Source organism: Oncorhynchus nerka, linkage group LG17 (genome assembly GCF_034236695.1).
Source record: "Oncorhynchus nerka isolate Pitt River linkage group LG17, Oner_Uvic_2.0, whole genome shotgun sequence".
Lineage (NCBI taxonomy): Eukaryota > Metazoa > Chordata > Actinopteri > Salmoniformes > Salmonidae > Oncorhynchus > Oncorhynchus nerka.
Genome location: NC_088412.1, coordinates 16,584,108 through 16,604,703, shown reverse-complemented (window position 1 = coordinate 16,604,703; position 20,596 = coordinate 16,584,108). Strand labels below are relative to the sequence as shown.

Below are 20,596 nucleotides of genomic sequence, written 5' to 3'. Positions count from 1 at the left end.
TGAGACAGACCAAACAAAAAGGCCCCAGTGCCGTTTTATTGCTACGTTTGTTTAATCAGGCCCAACATTCTATTACCTCACGGAGACCCTATAATTATAATAATTACACCCTTTTCTTTTAAAGAAGAGGACCATTTAGGGCCCAGCTGAAAATGAACACTTTGTACATTGTTGACATGGGGCGATTGTGAACAACACACGTCCTTGTGTGGAAGGGGCGACTCAAGACTGAGGGAATCTCTTGATGAATGAGGGTCTCATTTCGGCGCCCGCCAGGACCTGTCGAGCGAGAATCGCTTCTTGTTCCTTTGGAGGCGCTCGCTAGACATCTTGGCTCCGCGGTGGTGGCTTTGCGCCTGGCTGCGTCTGAGGAGATTTGCTCTTTTAAGAAAACACACCGTGTGAAAACGGCGGCTTGAAAAAGGGGCTCTGCTTCTCCCAAACAGGGAGGGGGTGAGGTCATAGAGGTGGTACCTCAGTGGAGTCTTTGTTAGGTTGTGGCTGGAACGTCTGAGGCATTTCTGGAAATCTCTGCAAACTGTGCCATCGCCTCTCTCTCTCTCTCTCTCTCTCTCTCTCTCTCTCTCTCTCTCTCTCTCCTTTTCTGCAGTTCCTTGGCTGCCCTAGCTGATTGTGAGAGTTTAGGTTGATTGTGAGGGGGCAGTTTGTTTGCTCAGACAAAAGGCCTTCTTTCTGCTGAAGAAAGCAGACTTTCCGGCTTGAGTTTGCTGATGGCCCATATAAGGGGATGGGGCCAGGGGGGCATGGGTTGGAAGGGGGAGTGGTGATAGGGGGAGGGGGGTGTGAGTTAGTCGCAGGCTGGGGCGGTCCGAACAGAGCCACAGCTGCATCCTAACACAAAGACGAGAGAGAAACACTGACCACTGTCTTCAGCCTGAAAAAAACACAACAACCATTTCTTGAAAATAATGGGACACAGTTTGGCTAACTTGACAGGGATGACACTTTATTAGCTTAGCCTTTTCAGATCCGGATCACACCAGTTTCACCTGATTTAATCAACTTTGCATCTGTTGCCAGAACGGGGTGATAATCAGACCGCAAATATCCCTAATATACAGTATTTTTCAAAGAAAGACAACAGAATAAGAATAACCCTGTTATGCACACACTTACATACATATTCCCTTGATGCACACTTAATGCACATTACCCTACTACACAAAGACTGTCTCATTCTCTTTACCCTACTACACAAATACTGTCTCATTCTCTTTACCCTACTACACAAAGACTGTCTCATTCTCTTTACCCTACTACACAAAGACTGTCTCATTCTCTTTACCCTACTACACAAAGACTGTCTCATTCTCTTTACCCTACTACACAAAGACTGTCTCATTCTCTTTACCCTACTACACAAAGACTGTCTCATTCTCTTTACCCTACTACACAAAGACTGTCTCATTCTCTTTACCCTACTACGCAAAGACTGTCTCATTCTCTTTACCCTACTACACAAAGACTGGTTCTTTCTCTTTACCCTACTACACAAAGACTGTCTCATTCTCTTTACCCTACTACACACATACTGTCTCATTCTCTTTACCCTACTACACAAATACTGTCTCATTCTCTTTACCCTACTACACAAATACTGTCTCATTCTCTTTACCCTACTACACAAAGACTGTCTCATTCTCTTTACCCTACTACACAAAGACTGTCTCATTCTCTTTACCCTACTACACAAAGACTGTCTCATTGTCTTTACCCTACTACACAAAGACTGGCTCATTCTCTTTACCCTACTACACAAAGACTGTCTCATTCTCTTTTATCCTGTGGAAGTTGGAGCCTTCCTTGATATAAGACTTCTGACGCTGCGTATGCAAGGAGGCAGGGCGTATATCTCCTTCCTGGTGCAAATAGACAGATTTATATGCCTCTCCCCAGAAAACAGATCAATGACTGGCTGCGGCACAGACGGGTGAAGGGGTTCGAATCACTCTGTCACTGTCACAGTGCCTGCCGCAGCGGCCGGCTTTTACAGCTGGGAAGCCAGACAGACATGGAGAGACAGATCACTTACTGTAAAATGAAAACAAATATGGTTATGCTTAGGTCATACAGAGGGAAAAGGGATGCTTCGTAAGCCAGGTCACCTCACTTAAAGCCTCATAAGTCACTATGGCAACAAATCAAAATACTACCACTCAAGCTAAGGGACCTGCAGTAATAGTCTGCCTGTCCCTACCACTTGAGGGAGAAGCTATCCCTAACCAGAACCGTATACATGTATATTGTTCTAATTCTACACATTCATTGTTTAAATATTCCCCATTTAATGTTAATGGGGACTAACATGGCTGCCATAGAATGTTGAAGTGTTATGTAAATGTATCATAACGCAGAAATCCGCATTGGCCCAACTCTCTAAATACTGTATATGGCTCTGCTCCTAACCACAGATAGTAGATCAGATGACCCGGCCCCAATCCTAACCGTGGAACAGAGGTAAGGGTCGACTACTCCCTACTCTCTTAGACAAAAGCTGGATACATATTACAGCTGTGCTGACCCACCTCAGATCAAATATATATTTATTTTTCATCCTCTCCCTTCTAACAAAAATGCTGCCTAATGATCAGGTCTCAAAACTATTTATTGTACACGATGATGTTATGCAGTTATGCAGTTATGCAGTCCTAAATGATTGACACCCTTGATATTTTTTATGTATAATATTGTTTTATACTAATATAATTGCCCAGATAAAGATTTTGTTTAACAGAGATTTTTTTTCTTCTAAAAAAAGATATAGGTCCAAATGATTGGCACCCCTGTTTTCAATACTTTTCAATACCTCACCTTGGGATGATAATGGATCTGACTCTTTTTCTAAAAATCTTTTAAGAACACAATGGGAGTGATTTTAGACCATTCCTCCATACAGAATCTTTCCAGATCCTTGATATTCTCCGTCTGTGCTTATGGACTGGCCTCTTCATTCAAACCATAGGTTTTAAATGGGGTTCAAGGTCAGAGACTGAGACAGCAATTACAAAAAAGTAGATTTTGTGGTAAATTAATCATTTCTTTGTGAATTTTGATGTGTGCTTGGCGTTATAAAGTCTTCAGCATCCTGGCAGAGGCAATCAGGTTTTTGGATAAAATGTCCCAATACTGGGTAAAGTTCATGATGCCGTTGACTTTAACAAGGGCCCCAGGACCAGTGGAAGCAAACTAGCCCCATAACATTAAAGATCCGCCACTATATTTTGCAGTAGCTATGAGATTCCTTTCTGCATATTAATTTTTCTTTCGATGCAAAACCCACCACTGGTGTGCATTATCAAGTCATCTGACCATAGCACCAGTTCCAATCCAAGTGTCATTGCCATTTTGTCAACTCCAGATCACATTTGTTGGATGACATGAACATAGAGCTCTTTGCGTGACACACCAGTGGTGGGTTTTACATCGAAAGAAAAATAAATATGACATGTTAAACAAAATCTCTTTCTCTGAGAAATTATATTAGTATATAAATAGATAATTTCCCAAATGTTTTGAGAATATAATAAAGCTCCATATTTGTATTACTTATTTTATAGTCTTATCTGCTTATCTTTATTACGGGAGCCAATCATTTTAGCATATAGTGCATTCATAAAGTATTCAGACCGTTGAACTTTTTCCACATTTTGTTACATTACAGCCTTATTCTAAAATGGATAAAATAAAATTAAAATCCTCATCAATCTACACACAATACCCTATAGTTAGTGAATTTTTTCTGGTAGGAGCATCACTGGCTGAGGGCAGGTTTTCATCAAGGAGCTGGCCTCTCGGCAGGTAGAATGCTGGCCGCCTGGCCAAACTGAGCAATCGGGGGAGAAAGGCCTTGGTCAGGGAGGTGACCAAGAACCCAATGGCCACTCTGACAGAGCTCGAGAGTTCCTCTGTGGAGATGGAAGAACCTTCCAGAAGGACAACCATCTCTGCAGCACTCCACCAGTCAGGCCTTTATGGTAGTCAGGCCTTTATGGTAGAGTGGCCAGATGGAAGCCACTCCGCAGTAAAAGGCACATGACAGCCTGCCTGGAGTTTGCCAAAAGGCACCTAAAGATTCTCAGACCATGAGAAACACTACTCTCTGGTCTGATGAAACCAATATTGAACTCTTTGGCATGAATGCCAAGTGTCATCTCTTGAGGGTACCTGGCACCTTTCTGAAGCATGGTGGTAGCAGCATCGTGCTGTGGGGATGTTTTTCAGCAGCAGGGACTGGGAAACTAGTCAGGATCAAAGGAAAGATGAACAGAGCAAAGTACAGATAGATCCTTGATGAAAACCTGCTCGAGTGCTCAGGACCTGAGACTGAGGCGAAGGTTCACCTTCCAATAGGACAATAACCCTAAGCACACAGCCAAGACAATGCAGGAGTGGCTTCGGGATAAGTCTCTGAATGTCCATCTCACTCATACAAGCATGCATACATACACTGACACACACACACACACACACGCACGCACGCACGCACGCACGCACGCACGCACGCACGCACGCACGCACACACACACACACACACACACACACACACACACACTGTAACAGGCAGTAGGCAGTCCCACGGCACCACCACCTTAAACACTCTTCTCCTTGAATGGCTTCTAATGGGGCAATTTGCCACAACTTTTTCCCATCCTCCCACTCCTCCATCTGACGCCTCACAAAATGCCTATCTATTAAAAAGCCCTGGATATGACATGTGGTGCACAGGGACCCAACCTCATTACATGCCTTGTGGGAGATTATTAAAATGTCTCCTCTGATTTCAGAGTGCTTTTACTCATGACAGGATGAGGAGGAGGACGAATACAATAACCACCACATCTACACACTTGACTTGGCCAAGCATGAAAAAGGAACGCAAATGAAGTGTTGGTTATTCAGGTTATAACAGGTTATTCATTAGCAGTACAATGACAGAAATATAGATGATCGATGTCAAGGAGATAGGATAACTGAAGCAGGAGATAGTATGACTGAAGCAGGAGATGGGATAACTGAAGCAGGAGATAGGATAACTGAAGCAGGAGATAGTATAACTGAAGCAGGAGATGGGATAACTGAAGCAGGAGATAGTATAACTGAAGCAGGAGATAGTATAACTGAAGCAGGAGATAGTATGACTGAAGCAGGAGATGGGATAACTGAAGCAGGAGATAGGATAACTGAAGCAGGAGATAGGATAACTGAAGCAGGAGATGGGATAACTGAAGCAGGAGATGGGATAACTGAAGCAGGAGATAGTATAACTGAAGCAGGAGATAGGATAACTGAAGCAGGAGATGGGATAACTGAAGCAGGAGATAGGATAACTAAAGCAGGAGATAGGATAACTGAAGCAGGAGATAGGATAACTGAAGCAGGAGATAGGATAACTGAAGCAGGAGATAGGATAACTGAAGCAGGAGATGGGATAACTGAAGCAGGAGATAGGATAACTAAAGCAGGAGATAGGATAACTGAAGCAGGAGATAGGATAACTGAAGCAGGAGATAGGATAACTGAAGCAGGAGATAGTATAACTGAAGCAGGAGATAGGATAACTGAAGCAGGAGATGGGATAACTGAAGCAGGAGATAGGATAACTGAAGCAGGAGATGGGATAACTGAAGCAGGAGATAGGATAACTGAAGCAGGAGATAGGATAACTGAAGCAGGAGATGGGATAACTGAAGCAGGAGATAGTATAACTGACGCAGGAGATAGGATAACTGAAGCAGGGGATAGGATAACTGAAGCAGGAGATAGGATAACTGAAGCAGGAGATGGGATAACTGAAGCAGGAGATAGGATAACTGAAGCAGGAGATATTATAACTGAAGCAGGAGATGGGATAACTGAAGCAGGAGATGGGATAACTGAAGCAGGGGATAGGATAACTGAAGCAGGAGATAGGATAACTGAAGCAGGAGATGGGATAACTGAAGCAGGAGATAGTATAACTGAAGCAGGAGATAGGATAACTGAAGCAGGAGATAGGATAACTGAAGCAGGAGATAGGATACCTGAAGCAGGAGATAGGATAACTGAAGCAATACTTATACTAGTGCTTTTACGAGGCTAATAGACATCATTCATCAGACACAATGGGGACTCAGTGATTTGCACTTCAGTCGACTGCAAAGGACTGAATCGTTTGCTAATGTGTCTTTTTATGGGCCACATTCAGTACAAATCTTTGGCTGGCTGGTTTCCCAATATTGATGTTTTTAAGCAACACAACCCACATTAGGCTTTGACCTTTACCAGTGTTGAGAGAATAGGGAACTGAACTTCATGCGGGACAGTGCCCTTATCCATTCAATTTCCATTTCGGATTAGTTGCTTGGCCAAAGGGGAGTCGGATAATTGCCATCTGATGGAACTGAGAGATCTGATGGAAAGTTGTACATCAAGTTATTGCTCCATACTAAAGGGAAAATGTCCTCTTTTGATACTCAATAGACATGGTATTGCTTCCAGATTTAGAGACAACATACGTTCTGAGCTGAAACAAAGAAAAGAGAGGTTCCATATCAGTTTTGATAGATGTCCTTAAATTATGTTTTCCTCTCAAGATCAAGCGCTCCAAGAGATTCAGACATAAAATACCCCATAGACTCATTGACGTATTCCCATTAATCGCCCCGTTAAAAATTGATTAGAGGTGGGGAGGGAAATGGGAAGCTCTTTCATTACCGTAGCTACCTCCCAAGACTGTAATCCCCAGAGAGATGGTACTCCATAGAAATATGGAGAAAACCATGTTAAAATCTTACCATTAAATTCATTCTTATTTTTCTTTCAAACACTTGATAATCAAGGAAAAGCAGGTGTTGCTGTTCTCTTTGTGTTGCTGATAGGAGGCTACACGATCGCCTATCTTCCCATTGTTATAAAAAATGATCCTTTATGTACCATCGCTACGACATTGATAGACTAGCAATAACTAAAGCTGTAAAAAATAATATACGCCATTTAGCTGACACTTTTATCCAAAGCGACTTATAATTGAAGGATATCTGCCTGCATACATTTCACGTATGGGTATCCCCAGGATTCAAACCCACAACCCAGGCAGTGCAAGAGCCATGCTCTACCAACTGAGCTACAGAGGACCACAAAAATAGCTTAAAGACGTCTCTCAACAATGGTATGTTTCTATATGGGGCAATTGAGGTCACATGTTTTAGGGAAGGCCCTAATACGGTGTCAGAGGTATCACACAAAACAAGTGTTGACCCATTTTCTCCAAGTCGACCTGGAGGTGACATTCCGCCTCAGACGTCAAGAGTAAGATAGGACTTCATTATCCTTTAGGATGTATTGAAGGATATCCGTTTCAGAGCAGTTCCACAGTGCAGGTTTGATTAAATTACTGTACGTCCAGGATTTCATTTTTTTACATCAAGAAAGGAATGGACTGTGTAGAAGTATGCAGAAATACATGGACAATACTTATGTGCTATTTGGTGCATGGCAACATTCATTTCTATGATATTTGCTGTAAATGTGGCATCATGGCTGTTGATCAAGGCTGTACCATTCTGAGTTCCTCTGTTGTCAGGGTGGGATCAGGATAAGGTGTCCAGGGTCAAAAGGCACCACAGGAGCCATGATATCACTGCTAGGCTAGCATGACCCAGTGCCTGTGTCACAGAGCAACGCTTTCTTTAGAATGACCTCATTCTTCCTCTAGCTTACAGTGGGCGGTTGGACCGATAACATGCAACTTTCTGGCTTCCCTTCTCTCTCATATAAACACAGACAGAAAACGTAAACCTTCATCGACTTGTTGACCCCAAACGACAGTTAATAGCTAGACATAACACATTCCCAACACAGACAAAACACACTGAGTGTTTTGAATGAAGTTTCATGTTTTCAATTGTATGTTTTTATCTGGTGTTGTCCAGCCATAAACAGTTGGATACCACAGACAGCTCTAACAGTCATTGTTCTGGAAAAAGGGGTTGAACTGAACCCAGTGAACTAACATAACTGTCCTCTCTGACAATACGGTCATCTTCCCCCTACACTTCCTGTTATGGGACTGACCCCTCAATCTCAGCAATACCTGATGGGACAGAGACACATGTCCAGAGTAACAAAACCCAGTCTCCATTTTCCTGTTTTGAGCCGCACTTGAGGGGGTTTATTTTTGACGTTTGCTGCTGCTGGACTTGAGCCGGATATGGTTGCTGGATGGAAACCCACATAACCCCCTTAAACATACCCCCAGACACCTCCACATCCTACTATATCATGAAGGATATACACTCCATTTCTGAAGTAAACCATACCTTGTTTGGGCAATGGCAAAGTTGTAACATCATGACACGCGCTCTGTTCCTCCCACCTACTGTATAGCAAAATGACTTCAAAAGAAGAATAGGATGGATCATGTTTTGTGAAGAGGTGGTGAGAACGGAGGTCATTGGTTCACTTGTTGGAAAGCTCGTCAAAATATTGGCTAATATTCAAATCAATAAACTATTATTATAGCCAAAAAGGTTCACAGAAGCTGTATGTCTGTTCATAAATACCTTCTTCTGTCACATGACCATGTCCCCTGACCTTCCAACACACATTTCCTTCCTCCTGTTAGCCTGTCAGCATTCATCCTGTCACAGCTACTTCCTGGGCAGTCGTCGCTAATCATTACAATACCTCTCTGAGCTGGTAGCCTAATGCAAGCACCATCAGTGCTTTAGAAGTACAGGTTGGGATATGGACTTACTGCAAATGGACAAAGAATGATAATCATAAAACATGACCAATGTGGTATTAGCACCGGACTAAGAGTTTCAGAAATATAAAAAATGCATCTTGGACAGTAAGTTATATGAATGAGAGCGAGGCCAATACTATTTTGTGTTAGGTGACTATTGCATCTATAAATGGCTGAAATGACGTCACACCCTCTAACACTAATCTCTCTTGACTGCATGTTTTCCCTACAGTTTTTGTCTCTTCAGCAGAACGGCCTTGATCTTCAAGTGATTTGAGTGACTGAAGGATTCTCACATCGTTTGTTTCCTTGGACTGCATTGCTCACAGGGCCACACAATAAAAACAATCAAGACTGTCAAATTGTATTAAAAGTGCCTTTCAATGGGAAGTAATTATAGCTTTCTAGCGAATATAATTAGCATTGTGTGATGTAACTAAAGGGACCAGAGTTGCCGGTGAAATGTCCATCTGTCACTTTTTTATCACATCTCCTGGCATCTACCGGAAGCAAAAAGGTTTTCAGTGTTGTTTCAAGTACACATTGGAAAATAAAATGTCAAGAATATTTTTGAGTATGGCCACACCAACATTATTAACACATGAGAAAGCATTGATCATGGCTCTGTTAAACATGCCCCCAAGGGAAGAAGAGAGGAACTTTACATCAGAAAGTGTATTTTTAGATATAGTGTATCTTCCAAATGTGTAAATGTGCTTGTTAGCCCGTTTGTGCTCAACGCTACTGTAGGTAAATCAATAAAAAACACAAACGTATTTTCTGGTTCATTACAAACTTTTCACTACATGTATTTACATGTTCCATTCCATGAGATGCTTTGGATGCTAAAAATATTCTATCTAAGGTCCCCACACAGCCTCAAAACTCACTCTAAAGAGATTCCAACCTAATTCATTTCTTATGTTGCAATAAGTTACAGCTGAGAGCAGCTTATTTAAGACTTCACCTATAACGTTTGACAAGTACTGCTATGGTGCGAATCTACTGATGTCACTCTGATTTAGCAGGGGTGTTTGCATGTTTTGCAGAGGCGGCTGTGGGAGCGAGATGAGCTGTGTCTCGAGGCGGGTGAAACAGGGTCCCATCTGTGGAGCGTAGTGGACATACACAGTGGGGTGGTAACATGCCCTGGGGCCAGGATAACCTCAAATGGCTGACTGCATAACCAACACAATCTCCATGTTGACATTGGTTGAATTGGGTGCATGTTGGAATAATGACCGCATCACCAGCACAGTCCCCATGTTGACATTGGTTGAATTGGGTGCATGTTGGAATAATGGCCGCATCACCAGCACAGTCCCCATGTTGACATTGGTTGAATTGGGTGCATGTTGGAATAATGGCCGCATCACCAGCACAGTCCCCATGTTGACATTGGTTGAATTGGGTGCATGTTGGAATAATGGCCGCAGCACCAGCACAGTCCCCATGTTGACATTGGTTGAATTGGGTGCATGTTGGAATAATGACCGCATCACCAGCACAGTCCCCATGTTGACATTGGTTGAATTGGGTGCATGTTGGAATAATGACCGCATCACCAGCACAGTCCCCATGTTGACATTGGTTGAATTGGGTGCATGTTGGAATAATGACCGCATCACCAGCACAGTCCCCATGTTGACATTGGTTGAATTGGGTGCATGTTGGAATAATGGCCGCATCACCAGCACAGTCCCCATGTTGACATTGGTTGAATTGGGTGCATGTTGGAATAATGGCCGCATCACCAGCACAGTCCCCATGTTGACATTGGTTGAATTGGGTGCATGTTGGAATAATGACCGCATCACCAGCACAGTCCCCATGTTGACATTGGTTGAATTGGGTGCATGTTGGAATAATGACCGCATCACCAGCACAGTCCCCATGTTGACATTGGTTGAATTGGGTGCATGTTGGAATAATGGCCGCAGCACCAGCACAGTCCCCATGTTGACATTGGTTGAATTGGGTGCATGTTGGAATAATGGCCGCAGCACCAGCACAGTCCCCATGTTGACATTGGTTGAATTGGGTGCATGTTGGAATAATGACCGCATCACCAGCACAGTCCCCATGTTGACATTGGTTGAATTGGGTGCATGTTGGAATAATGACCGCATCACCAGCACAGTCCCCATGTTGACATTGGTTGAATTGGGTGCATGTTGGAATAATGGCCGCATCACCAGCACAGTCCCCATGTTGACATTGGTTGAATTGGGTGCATGTTGGAATAATGACCGCATCACCAGCACAGTCCCCATGTTGACATTGGTTGAATTGGGTGCATGTTGGAATAATGGCCGCAGCACCAGCACAGTCCCCATGTTGACATTGGTTGAATTGGGTGCATGTTGGAATAATGACCGCATCACCAGCACAGTCCCCATGTTGACATTGGTTGAATTGGGTGCATGTTGGAATAATGGCCGCAGCACCAGCACAGTCCCCATGTTGACATTGGTTGAATTGGGTGCATGTTGGAATAATGACCGCATCACCAGCACAGTCCCCATGTTGACATTGGTTGAATTGGGTGCATGTTGGAATAATGACCGCATCACCAGCACAGTCCCCATGTTGACATTGGTTGAATTGGGTGCATGTTGGAATAATGACCGCATCACCAGCACAGTCCCCATGTTGACATTGGTTGAATTGGGTGCATGTTGGAATAATGGCCGCATCACCAGCACAGTCCCCATGTTGACATTGGTTGAATTGGGTGCATGTTGGAATAATGGCCGCATCACCAGCACAGTCCCCATGTTGACATTGGTTGAATTGGGTGCATGTTGGAATAATGACCGCATCACCAGCACAGTCCCCATGTTGACATTGGTTGAATTGGGTGCATGTTGGAATAATGACCGCATCACCAGCACAGTCCCCATGTTGACATTGGTTGAATTGGGTGCATGTTGGAATAATGGCCGCAGCACCAGCACAGTCCCCATGTTGACATTGGTTGAATTGGGTGCATGTTGGAATAATGGCCGCAGCACCAGCACAGTCCCCATGTTGACATTGGTTGAATTGGGTGCATGTTGGAATAATGACCGCATCACCAGCACAGTCCCCATGTTGACATTGGTTGAATTGGGTGCATGTTGGAATAATGACCGCATCACCAGCACAGTCCCCATGTTGACATTGGTTGAATTGGGTGCATGTTGGAATAATGGCCGCATCACCAGCACAGTCCCCATGTTGACATTGGTTGAATTGGGTGCATGTTGGAATAATGACCGCATCACCAGCACAGTCCCCATGTTGACATTGGTTGAATTGGGTGCATGTTGGAATAATGGCCGCAGCACCAGCACAGTCCCCATGTTGACATTGGTTGAATTGGGTGCATGTTGGAATAATGACCGCATCACCAGCACAGTCCCCATGTTGACATTGGTTGAATTGGGTGCATGTTGGAATAATGGCATGAGCTATGGGACCATATTAGAGAAACTCAAGCCATTGTGCTCTCTCTGATATTGTCTTTTTCTCAACTTGATTTGCTCAACTTGATTTGCTCAACTCCTGTGTCTTCACTCCGTCCTCTTTCGGCTCCTTTTAAAAAAGGTAATCAAGGAGAGGCGGCAAGGAGTGTGGACGAAAATGCTCTGGTATGAAACGAGACTCACCTTTCCACTCGCTCGTAACCAGGACGTTTACAGGGGTGGAATCCCCAAATAAATGTGTAAAGTCATCAAAACAAATGTTGTGAGTTCTGCAAGACAGTTTATATACTGAACAAAAATATAAATGCAACATGTAAAGTGTTAGTCCCATGTTTCATGAGCTGAAATGTTCCATATACACAAAAAGCTTATTTCTCTCAAATTTGGTGCACAAATTTGTTTACATCCCTGTTAGTGAACATTCCTCCTTTGCCAAGATAATCCATCGACTTGGACAGGTGTGGCATATCAAGAAGCTGATTAAACAGCATGATCATTACACAGGTGCACCTTGTGCTGGGGACAATAAAAAGGCCATTTTAACATTTGCAGTTTTGTCACACAACACAATACCACAGATGTCTCAAGTTGAGGGAGCATGCAATTGGCATGCTGACTGCAGGAATGTCCACCAGAGCTGCTGCCAGAGAAATTAATGTTAATTTCTCGACCATAAGCCACCTCCAATGTCGTTTTAGAGAATTTGGCAGTACGTCCAACCAGCTTCACAATCACAGACCACATGTAACCAGGCCAGCCCAGGACCTCCAAATCTGGTTTCTTCACCTGCAGGATTGTCTGAGACCATCCACCCGGACAGCTGATGAAACTGAGGAGTTGTTCTGTCTGTAATAAAGCTATTTTGTGGGGGGAAACTATCTGGGCCTGGCTCCCAAATGGGTGGGCCCTATGTCCTCCCAGGCCCACCCAGTCATGTGAAATCCATAGATTAGGGTCCAATGAATTCATTTCAATTGACTGATTTCCTTATATGTCACATGTTGCATTTATATTTTAGTTTTGTAAATATAAAAGGATAAGTACGATATAATTTTAAACATCTGCATGCTTTTCTCCCTTGAGAAAACAACAAGTGCTTCAAAGTGGATGTAACAGATATAAAGACTCTTCCGTGAAGGACTCAGGTAGGAAACACATGACTATCCTCAATGAAAGGTGGCTGTCGAAGAGAGGAGGACACACTTCCATTTGCCTATTAACAAAGTGACACTCTCCTCGACTATTCGACTAGTTATCGGTTTCCGGGTCATTGAGAGGACAGAGGACAGACTTTTCTCCAAATGAGAAAAGGTCATTGTGTTTGCATAGACTACCGACATGATTACTGAATGTACGACTGATGCCACCATTCTGATTATGTCCATCGGCCAATGGGGCAAGGAGAGTTATCATAGACGGGATAACTCCTTGAATGGGTCTTGAGTATGAAATTCTGCATTTAGTAACAAAAATACAATTAGAAATCAACGTCATCAACATTAGTAAGTGTTTAGTCATGACTACAGGTGACTGGCCTAAAACAGGTATTTTTATCCTTCTAGTCTTCCCCTGGAGTTATCCCTCTTTGAGGGTCTAGGCTGGGTAAGGTTATTGTAAACTGCACATTATCGAAAAAAGGTCTATGCCTATATAATATGATTGATGAGCAACATAAAAAATGGTAACCTGCCGATGACTGTTGTGTATGCTATTACACTCACGGTTGACCAGGTTCTTTCTGAGCTTCAGTCTGCATTCATTGCTTTACAAAAAATATTTTTTTAACTGAAATATGTGCTGAAATGCAGATAAACCCAAGTGTATGTTACTCTCCAGAACACTTAAAAATGTATCTGATGATTTGTACTTTGGATGGTGCCGGCATTGACCGTATCCTCGCTTATAAATATCTATGCATCTGGATAGTGTCACACCTGCTTCCGCTCTAAGGCGCCAGGCTCCCCGACATTATGCAATCATTACGCACACCTGCCTTCCCTCCGTCACGCGCATCAGTGATTATTGGACTCACCTGGACTCATTAACCTGTTAATTACCTCCCCTATATTTGTCAGTTCCCCACTGCTGCATTAATGCTTGTATGTCTTTGTCTACCCGTGCACTGATGCTTAAATCAGTTTGACCAAATTTCTATCAGCATGTTAAATGTGCAACCAGAGGGAAAAGAACTCTGGACCACCTTTACTCCACACACAGAGATGCATACAAATCTCTCCCTCGACCCTCCATTTGGCAAATCTGACAATAATTCCACCCTACTGATTCCTGCTTACAAGCAAAAATTAAAGAAGCACCAGTGACTAGATCAATAAAAAAGTGGTCAGATAAAGTAGATGCTAAGCTACAGGACTGTTTTTCCAGCACAGACAGGAATATGTTCCGGGATTCCTCCAATGGCAGGAGTACACCACATCTGTCATTGGCTCACATCAACACCATCATCCCAGAAACCCTAGACCCACTCCAATTTGCATACCGCCCCAACAGATCTACAGATGATGCAGTCTCCATTGCACTCCACACTGCCCTTTCCCACCTGGACAAAAGGAACACCTATGTGAGAATGCTATTCATTGACTACAGCTCAGCGTTCAACACCATAATGCCCTTAAAGCTCATCAATAAGCTAAGGACCTTGGGACTAAACATCTCCCTCTGCAACTGGATCCTGGACTTCCTGACGGGCCGCCCTCAGGTGGTAAGGGTAGGTAACAACACATCCGTCACGCTGACCCTCAACACAGGGGCCCCTCAGAGGGGCGTGCTCAGCCCCCTCCTGTACTCCCTCTTCACTCATGACTGCACGGCCAGGCACAACTCCAACACCATCATTCAATTTGCCGATGACACAACAGTGGTAGGCCTGATCACCGACAACAACGATGAGACAGCCTATAGGGAAGAGGTCAGAGAACTGACCGTGTGGTGCAAGGACAACAACCTCTCTCTCAACCTGATCAAGACTAAGGAGATGATTGTGGACTACAGGAAAAAGAGGACCAAGCACGCCCCTGTTCTCATTGACGGAGCTGCAGTGGAGCAGGTTGAGAGCTTCAAGTTCCTTGATGTCCACATCACCAACAAACTAACATGGTCCAAGCACACCCAAAGATTTGGCATGGGTCCTCAGATCCTAAAAAAGGTTCCACAGCTGCACCACCGAGAGCATCCAGTTCAGCGTTCAACACCATTCAACACCTGACTGGTTGCATCACTGCCTGGTATGGCAGCTGCTCGGCCTCCGACCGCAAGGCACTACAGAGGGTAGTGTGAACGTCCCAGTACATCACTGGGGCCAAGCTTCATGCCATCCAGGACCTCTATATCAGGCAGTGTCAGAGGAAGGCCCTGAAAATTGTAACAGACTCCAGCCACCCTAGTCATAAACTGTTCTCTCTGCTACCACACGGCAAGCGGTACCGGAGCACCAAGTCAGGTCCAAGTGGCTTCTAAACAGCTTCAACCCCCAAGCCATAAGACTGCTGAACATCTAGTCAAAGGGCTACCCAGACTATTTGCATTCCCACCCCCCCTCCCCACACACACACACTTTCCACTCTCTGTTGTCATCTATGCATAGTCACTTTAATTAACTCTACCTACATGTACAATCTACCTCAACTAACCGGTGCCCCCGCACATTGACTCTGTAACGGCACCCCCTGTTTATATTGTTATTTTTAACTGCTGCTCTTTAATTACTTGATACTTTTCTCTTATTCTTATCCGTATTTTTGAAACTGCACTGTTGGTTAGAGGCTCGAGAGTAAGCATTTCACTGTCACTACACCAGTTGTATTAGGCGCATGTGACTAATAAAATGTTATTTTATTTAATTTGTTCCTGTCCTGTTACATGTCATTTCCACATTAAATGTTCAACTCCCCGTACCTGCTTCTCATCTCTAGCGTCGCACCGTACAGATAGATGAAAATATATCTCTTTAAAAGCATATTGATGAGTTAGTTAAGAAGTTAAGAATAAAAAGGGTCTTCTTCTATAGAAATAGGTCCTGCCTCTCGCTAAATAGCAGAAAGCAGATTATTCAGTCGATGTTCCTACCAGTTCTAGACTATGACAACATTATCTATATGAATCCAGCTGCCACTATATTAAAGATGTTAGATGCAGTTTATCATGCTTTTTTACGAGAAATAGGTTCAGTATGCATCCCTGCGTTCTTTACCAGAAAGTAGGCTGGCCCTCTTTGATGTCACGTAGGCCGATTCATTGCTCTCTTTTTATTGATAAAGCTCTCTTACAAAATCTTCTGCTGTACCTAACATCATCAATAACAAGTTACCATACCCAGTCTCAGGGATCGCTAACTCTAGAAATCCCTTTGTTCTCCTCAGAGTTAGGTAAATCTGTGTTTAGTCTTTGCACCCCATGTATGGAACAATCTACCACTAGATGTACTGGTGCCTCTCAGGCAGTTTGAAATTGTTGATTGGGGCCCTCTTTGCTGAGGTATGTGGTTGTTTTTCTTGAGTGTGTTTTCCAATCTTGTATATTTGTATTACGCTGTATTTGTCAATTGTGTATACGCAGGGCTCCCTTGTAAAAGAGACCTTATTCTCAATGGGACTCCCTGATAAAATACATGTGAAAAACAAAAAAATAAAAGAATGGGAAGGGTAGTATAACAGTGATCTGGAGAACACACAGATCATGTAGTAACACCATAATGTGATGCACAGAGCAGATGTTCATATGAAGGTCATGCAGACCAATAGTCCTTTCCACACTCCAGTAGTCTGTGCATGATTTGTGTGTTTGGCTCCAGCTCTAGACTGTCGAGAAGTTAGCTTGCACGCCTCTCTGCTGGCGTCTAGCAGGCAGATGGGAGGGGTGGTGGAGGACGCTACATAAGGACGCTGTCCCCGCCTCACCCCTGGGCTTTTCATTTTGAGTCAGGATGGACATATTTAACATTGCTGGCTGCGGTGGCGTGTACCCAGCTGCCCACTGTGCCTATCTCTGCCTGGTATACACAGCGCTTATACTCCCACACACTCTCAGTCAGTCGATGCCAACAGGAAACCAAGGCTGCAGCCCGCTAAAAACAGAATCTTTGTGTTACGGGAAAACTACAGTAGCTCTGAAAGGCAGAGGAATGGGAGCTAAGAAAGAGCTTGGACATGACTGATGAGAGGGACGTTGTTGTGCATTGTGGTCGAATCACTGACGTGGATGTACTGACTGAGACATATTTCTTGAGTCAAATTGAAAAAATAATGCTCTATGCTGAAGGTTCCTTAGTCTGTGGATCTGGACTCTAGATGAATGATAATGGTAGATTAATTGTCACGTGAAAGAAACACAAATAACTCATCTTTACAACACAGCATATAACTTAATTTACCATTTCTAAATAATGGCATGTGACTTGCAATCCCTGAGTAAGTCCTACAAAACCACATGTCCTGGTGTGTTTAATGATGTTTTCTAATTAAGGCCTGCCCATGGCTGCCCTGATTCAACCCAAGTCTTTCTGTCTTTGAATCTGGCTACCGAAAACATGGGTTTTACACCAAGCGTAATAAAGATATTTTACAATGTTCGCCTAAATTGAGCCTTGAATGCATTGTTGTCCTAACTTGAACCATGAAAGCTCTCCTCCACTTGAAAATGCGAATATCCCTTTGAACAAGGTTATGACAGGATTTTCCACTGTTATATCTTACTGTTTATATTACAAATCAAACGTAATTGGAAAAAAAAACACCCAGAGTGCAGACCTGTGTCCTTTTTATTTCAAAGAGACATATATCGCATTCCTGGATATTCAACACACAGTGATGAAAAATGTCACACATCAACTGAGGAACAAATGTACCTGTCACATAGGTCTGACACACACATACGTATTGATCTTTTAGACCTGGCAATGATTCGCGGAGCCTCAAGGGCGGCAGGTAGCCAATCAGTTAGAGCTTTGGGCCAGTAACTGAAAGGTTGCTAGTTTTAATCTCCAAGCCGACTAGGTGAAAAATCTGTCAACGTGCCCTTGAGTAAGGCACTTAACCCTAATTGCTCAAGGGTTGCTCTTGATAATGGCTGACCCTGGCCCCACTCTCCGAGGGTGTCTCAGGGGGAGTTGGGATATGAAAGAAAACACATTTCCAACTAACACATGCATATAAAACACACTTGTACATGTGTGAAGTAGGACAAAAATTAGCAGCCACCATATTATTATTATAATTCACACTTTCAAGAAACGGTCACACAAATCCACATGAAAGTCCAAATATATCTGAAACTATCTCAGTTGTAGGTCTTTTCATTGAGGCAATGTTTAGTTTGGTTTTTCAAAGTCATACTCTGAGACTATATCCATCCCTTCGCCGGTTTTCTCAGCTGGCAATTAATTATCGCATGTAAGATCCCATCTACCTCATCTTCTCAAGGGAATTTGTCAGATCTGATCAGGGGAATCTTTTCTCTCAACATTGTCCATATCCATCTGGGATGCCATTCAATATGGACCCTCTGCGTCCCTTGGGCAGCCTAAGAAAAAATGTCCACAAGGAGCCACTTCTTGGGAAACCCTTCATCTGGTTCCTGGGCTTCCACGTTTTCCCCTCAATAGCGTACTCCAGAGTCATGGTTCGGTTCAGCGTGTAAGCCGAGTCGCCTCTCACCACGGCTGTGAACAGGGAGCCTTTGCTATTGGCAAAGTGCCCTGGCAAGGCTGTCCACTGGCCTGTGGTGAGGTTGTAGCAGTCCATCATGCATCTCAGGAAGTCATCTTGTGGCCCGTTACGCATGACATACAGGTTATCCCGGTGAGCCACCATGGCGTGGCCGTAGCTCTGATGCCTTATCAAAGTGCTGACAAGCAACCACTGGTCTGTCCTGGGCAGGTATTCATAGATTTCGGTGGTCTCCATGGGCTTCCACAAGCACACAAATATCCGGCCCATGCCCTTGGTGCACGCTGCTCCGGTGACTGGTCGAGGCAAATGTGCCACAAATGACCACCTTCCAGTCGCAACTTCATAAGTTTCCACTGATGACATGATTGTTCGCTCGTACTCGCCCCCAATGGCATAAAGACATCCATCCAATCCCACGAGAGAGAAGTTGTACCGCAACTGTTTTGGACTGGCTATCATGGTCCACTGGTCAACCTCCACACTGTAGCAGAAGCAGGTGTCCACAGCGTACTTGCGGGCACCCTGCACCTGTATCCCTCCCACGACATACAGCTTGTTGTCCAGAACGGTCAGTCCGGCCATAGAGGTACTGGCCTCTAGGGGTAGGTCTGTGAGGACCTTCCAGTTTTTCCCCTCATCGTCCAGGTAGCACAAAGTCCTGTTGCCAGCGTGGATGGTTTCATCCACACCACAAGTCGAGTGGGCTCCAACTGCTACAAACGCGCTAGGAACCAGTGACTCTACATACGCAACAAGTTCTGTCGGTAAGCTTTTCCTGACTTCGACCTCTAAGTCATGGTACATGTTCCGGATAAACAACGCAGCAGCATGGTAGAGGGTCATTAGGCCAAAGGTTGCTGCGGTGTGATACATTAGCAAACAGTTATCAGAGTCGATCAGGTCCGTGAGATGTTTGGCAAGAGGCTCCACCTGCAGGAAGGCAGCGCATTCTATGGCCGCCACGATTTCGTCGGCATCCAGGATAGGTCTCTTGCCTCGTAAAACCACCAGTGCGATCCAGAATCCTCGAGCACACAAACCCTTCAAGTGGATTTCCTCCTGCCGGCATTCTTTCATCCCTGAACGGTAGAGAGCTTGGAAATACTCGCAGCTCTTGACCAGGAAATCTCTCTCTTCTGTAAAAACAGAACCCTCCACTACTAACTTTAACTTGGCTATCCCTAAATCATGTCCTGGGACCCGGTATGGCAAATCCCTTTCGCTCACTGCATTATCACAGCTGTTCCATTCCATAGCCTCATTGTTAGACATTGCGGTTGTTATTCCTCCAATTATATAATTTCGGATAATATGTCAATCACAAACTAAGTTAAACAAACAAGAGATGACAACATTTCCGAAAGACTTCTCTCTAGAACGGAACAAAACTGAAGTGGATCTGCATATAGTCGGTCTACTCCAAAGGGAGGTTCCATTCTTTTCACAGCTATGGAAATAGCACTAGCTATACATAGCACAGGACAAGCAACAGACATCAGTTGCGTGTTGAGGTCAGAAAAGCAAACAGCGTCCCACCAAAAAGGAGGTCAGGGATATCTGTTAAAAATGCAATACATCAAGAATATTGTGTTTGCTGACAACTCTGTCATTCATGAACAATGGTAAAGGCCAAAGAAATGTCAATTTAGGTCAAATTAATTTAATCTATACTTGAGGGTTACGTTTAATGCTATTACAGC

General features: G+C 44.0%; 1 protein-coding gene across 1 annotated transcript; it reads right to left on the bottom strand.

Moving 5' to 3' along the window:
- Window positions 1-17,988: 17,988 nt before the first annotated feature.
- On the bottom strand, window positions 17,989-20,320 carry kbtbd13b (kelch repeat and BTB domain containing 13b). Its single transcript, XM_029686970.2, has one exon. The coding sequence runs from the start codon at window positions 20,166-20,168 to the stop codon at window positions 18,684-18,686; it is 1,485 nt and encodes a 494-aa protein (XP_029542830.1). The 5' UTR covers window positions 20,169-20,320; the 3' UTR covers window positions 17,989-18,683.
- Window positions 20,321-20,596: the final 276 nt, after the last annotated feature.

Bases quoted from the DNA above. Each gene is read 5' to 3' on its own strand.
- kbtbd13b (XM_029686970.2), bottom strand. From the start codon at position 20,168: ATGTCTAACAATGAGGCTATGGAATGGAACAGCTGTGATAATGCAGTG.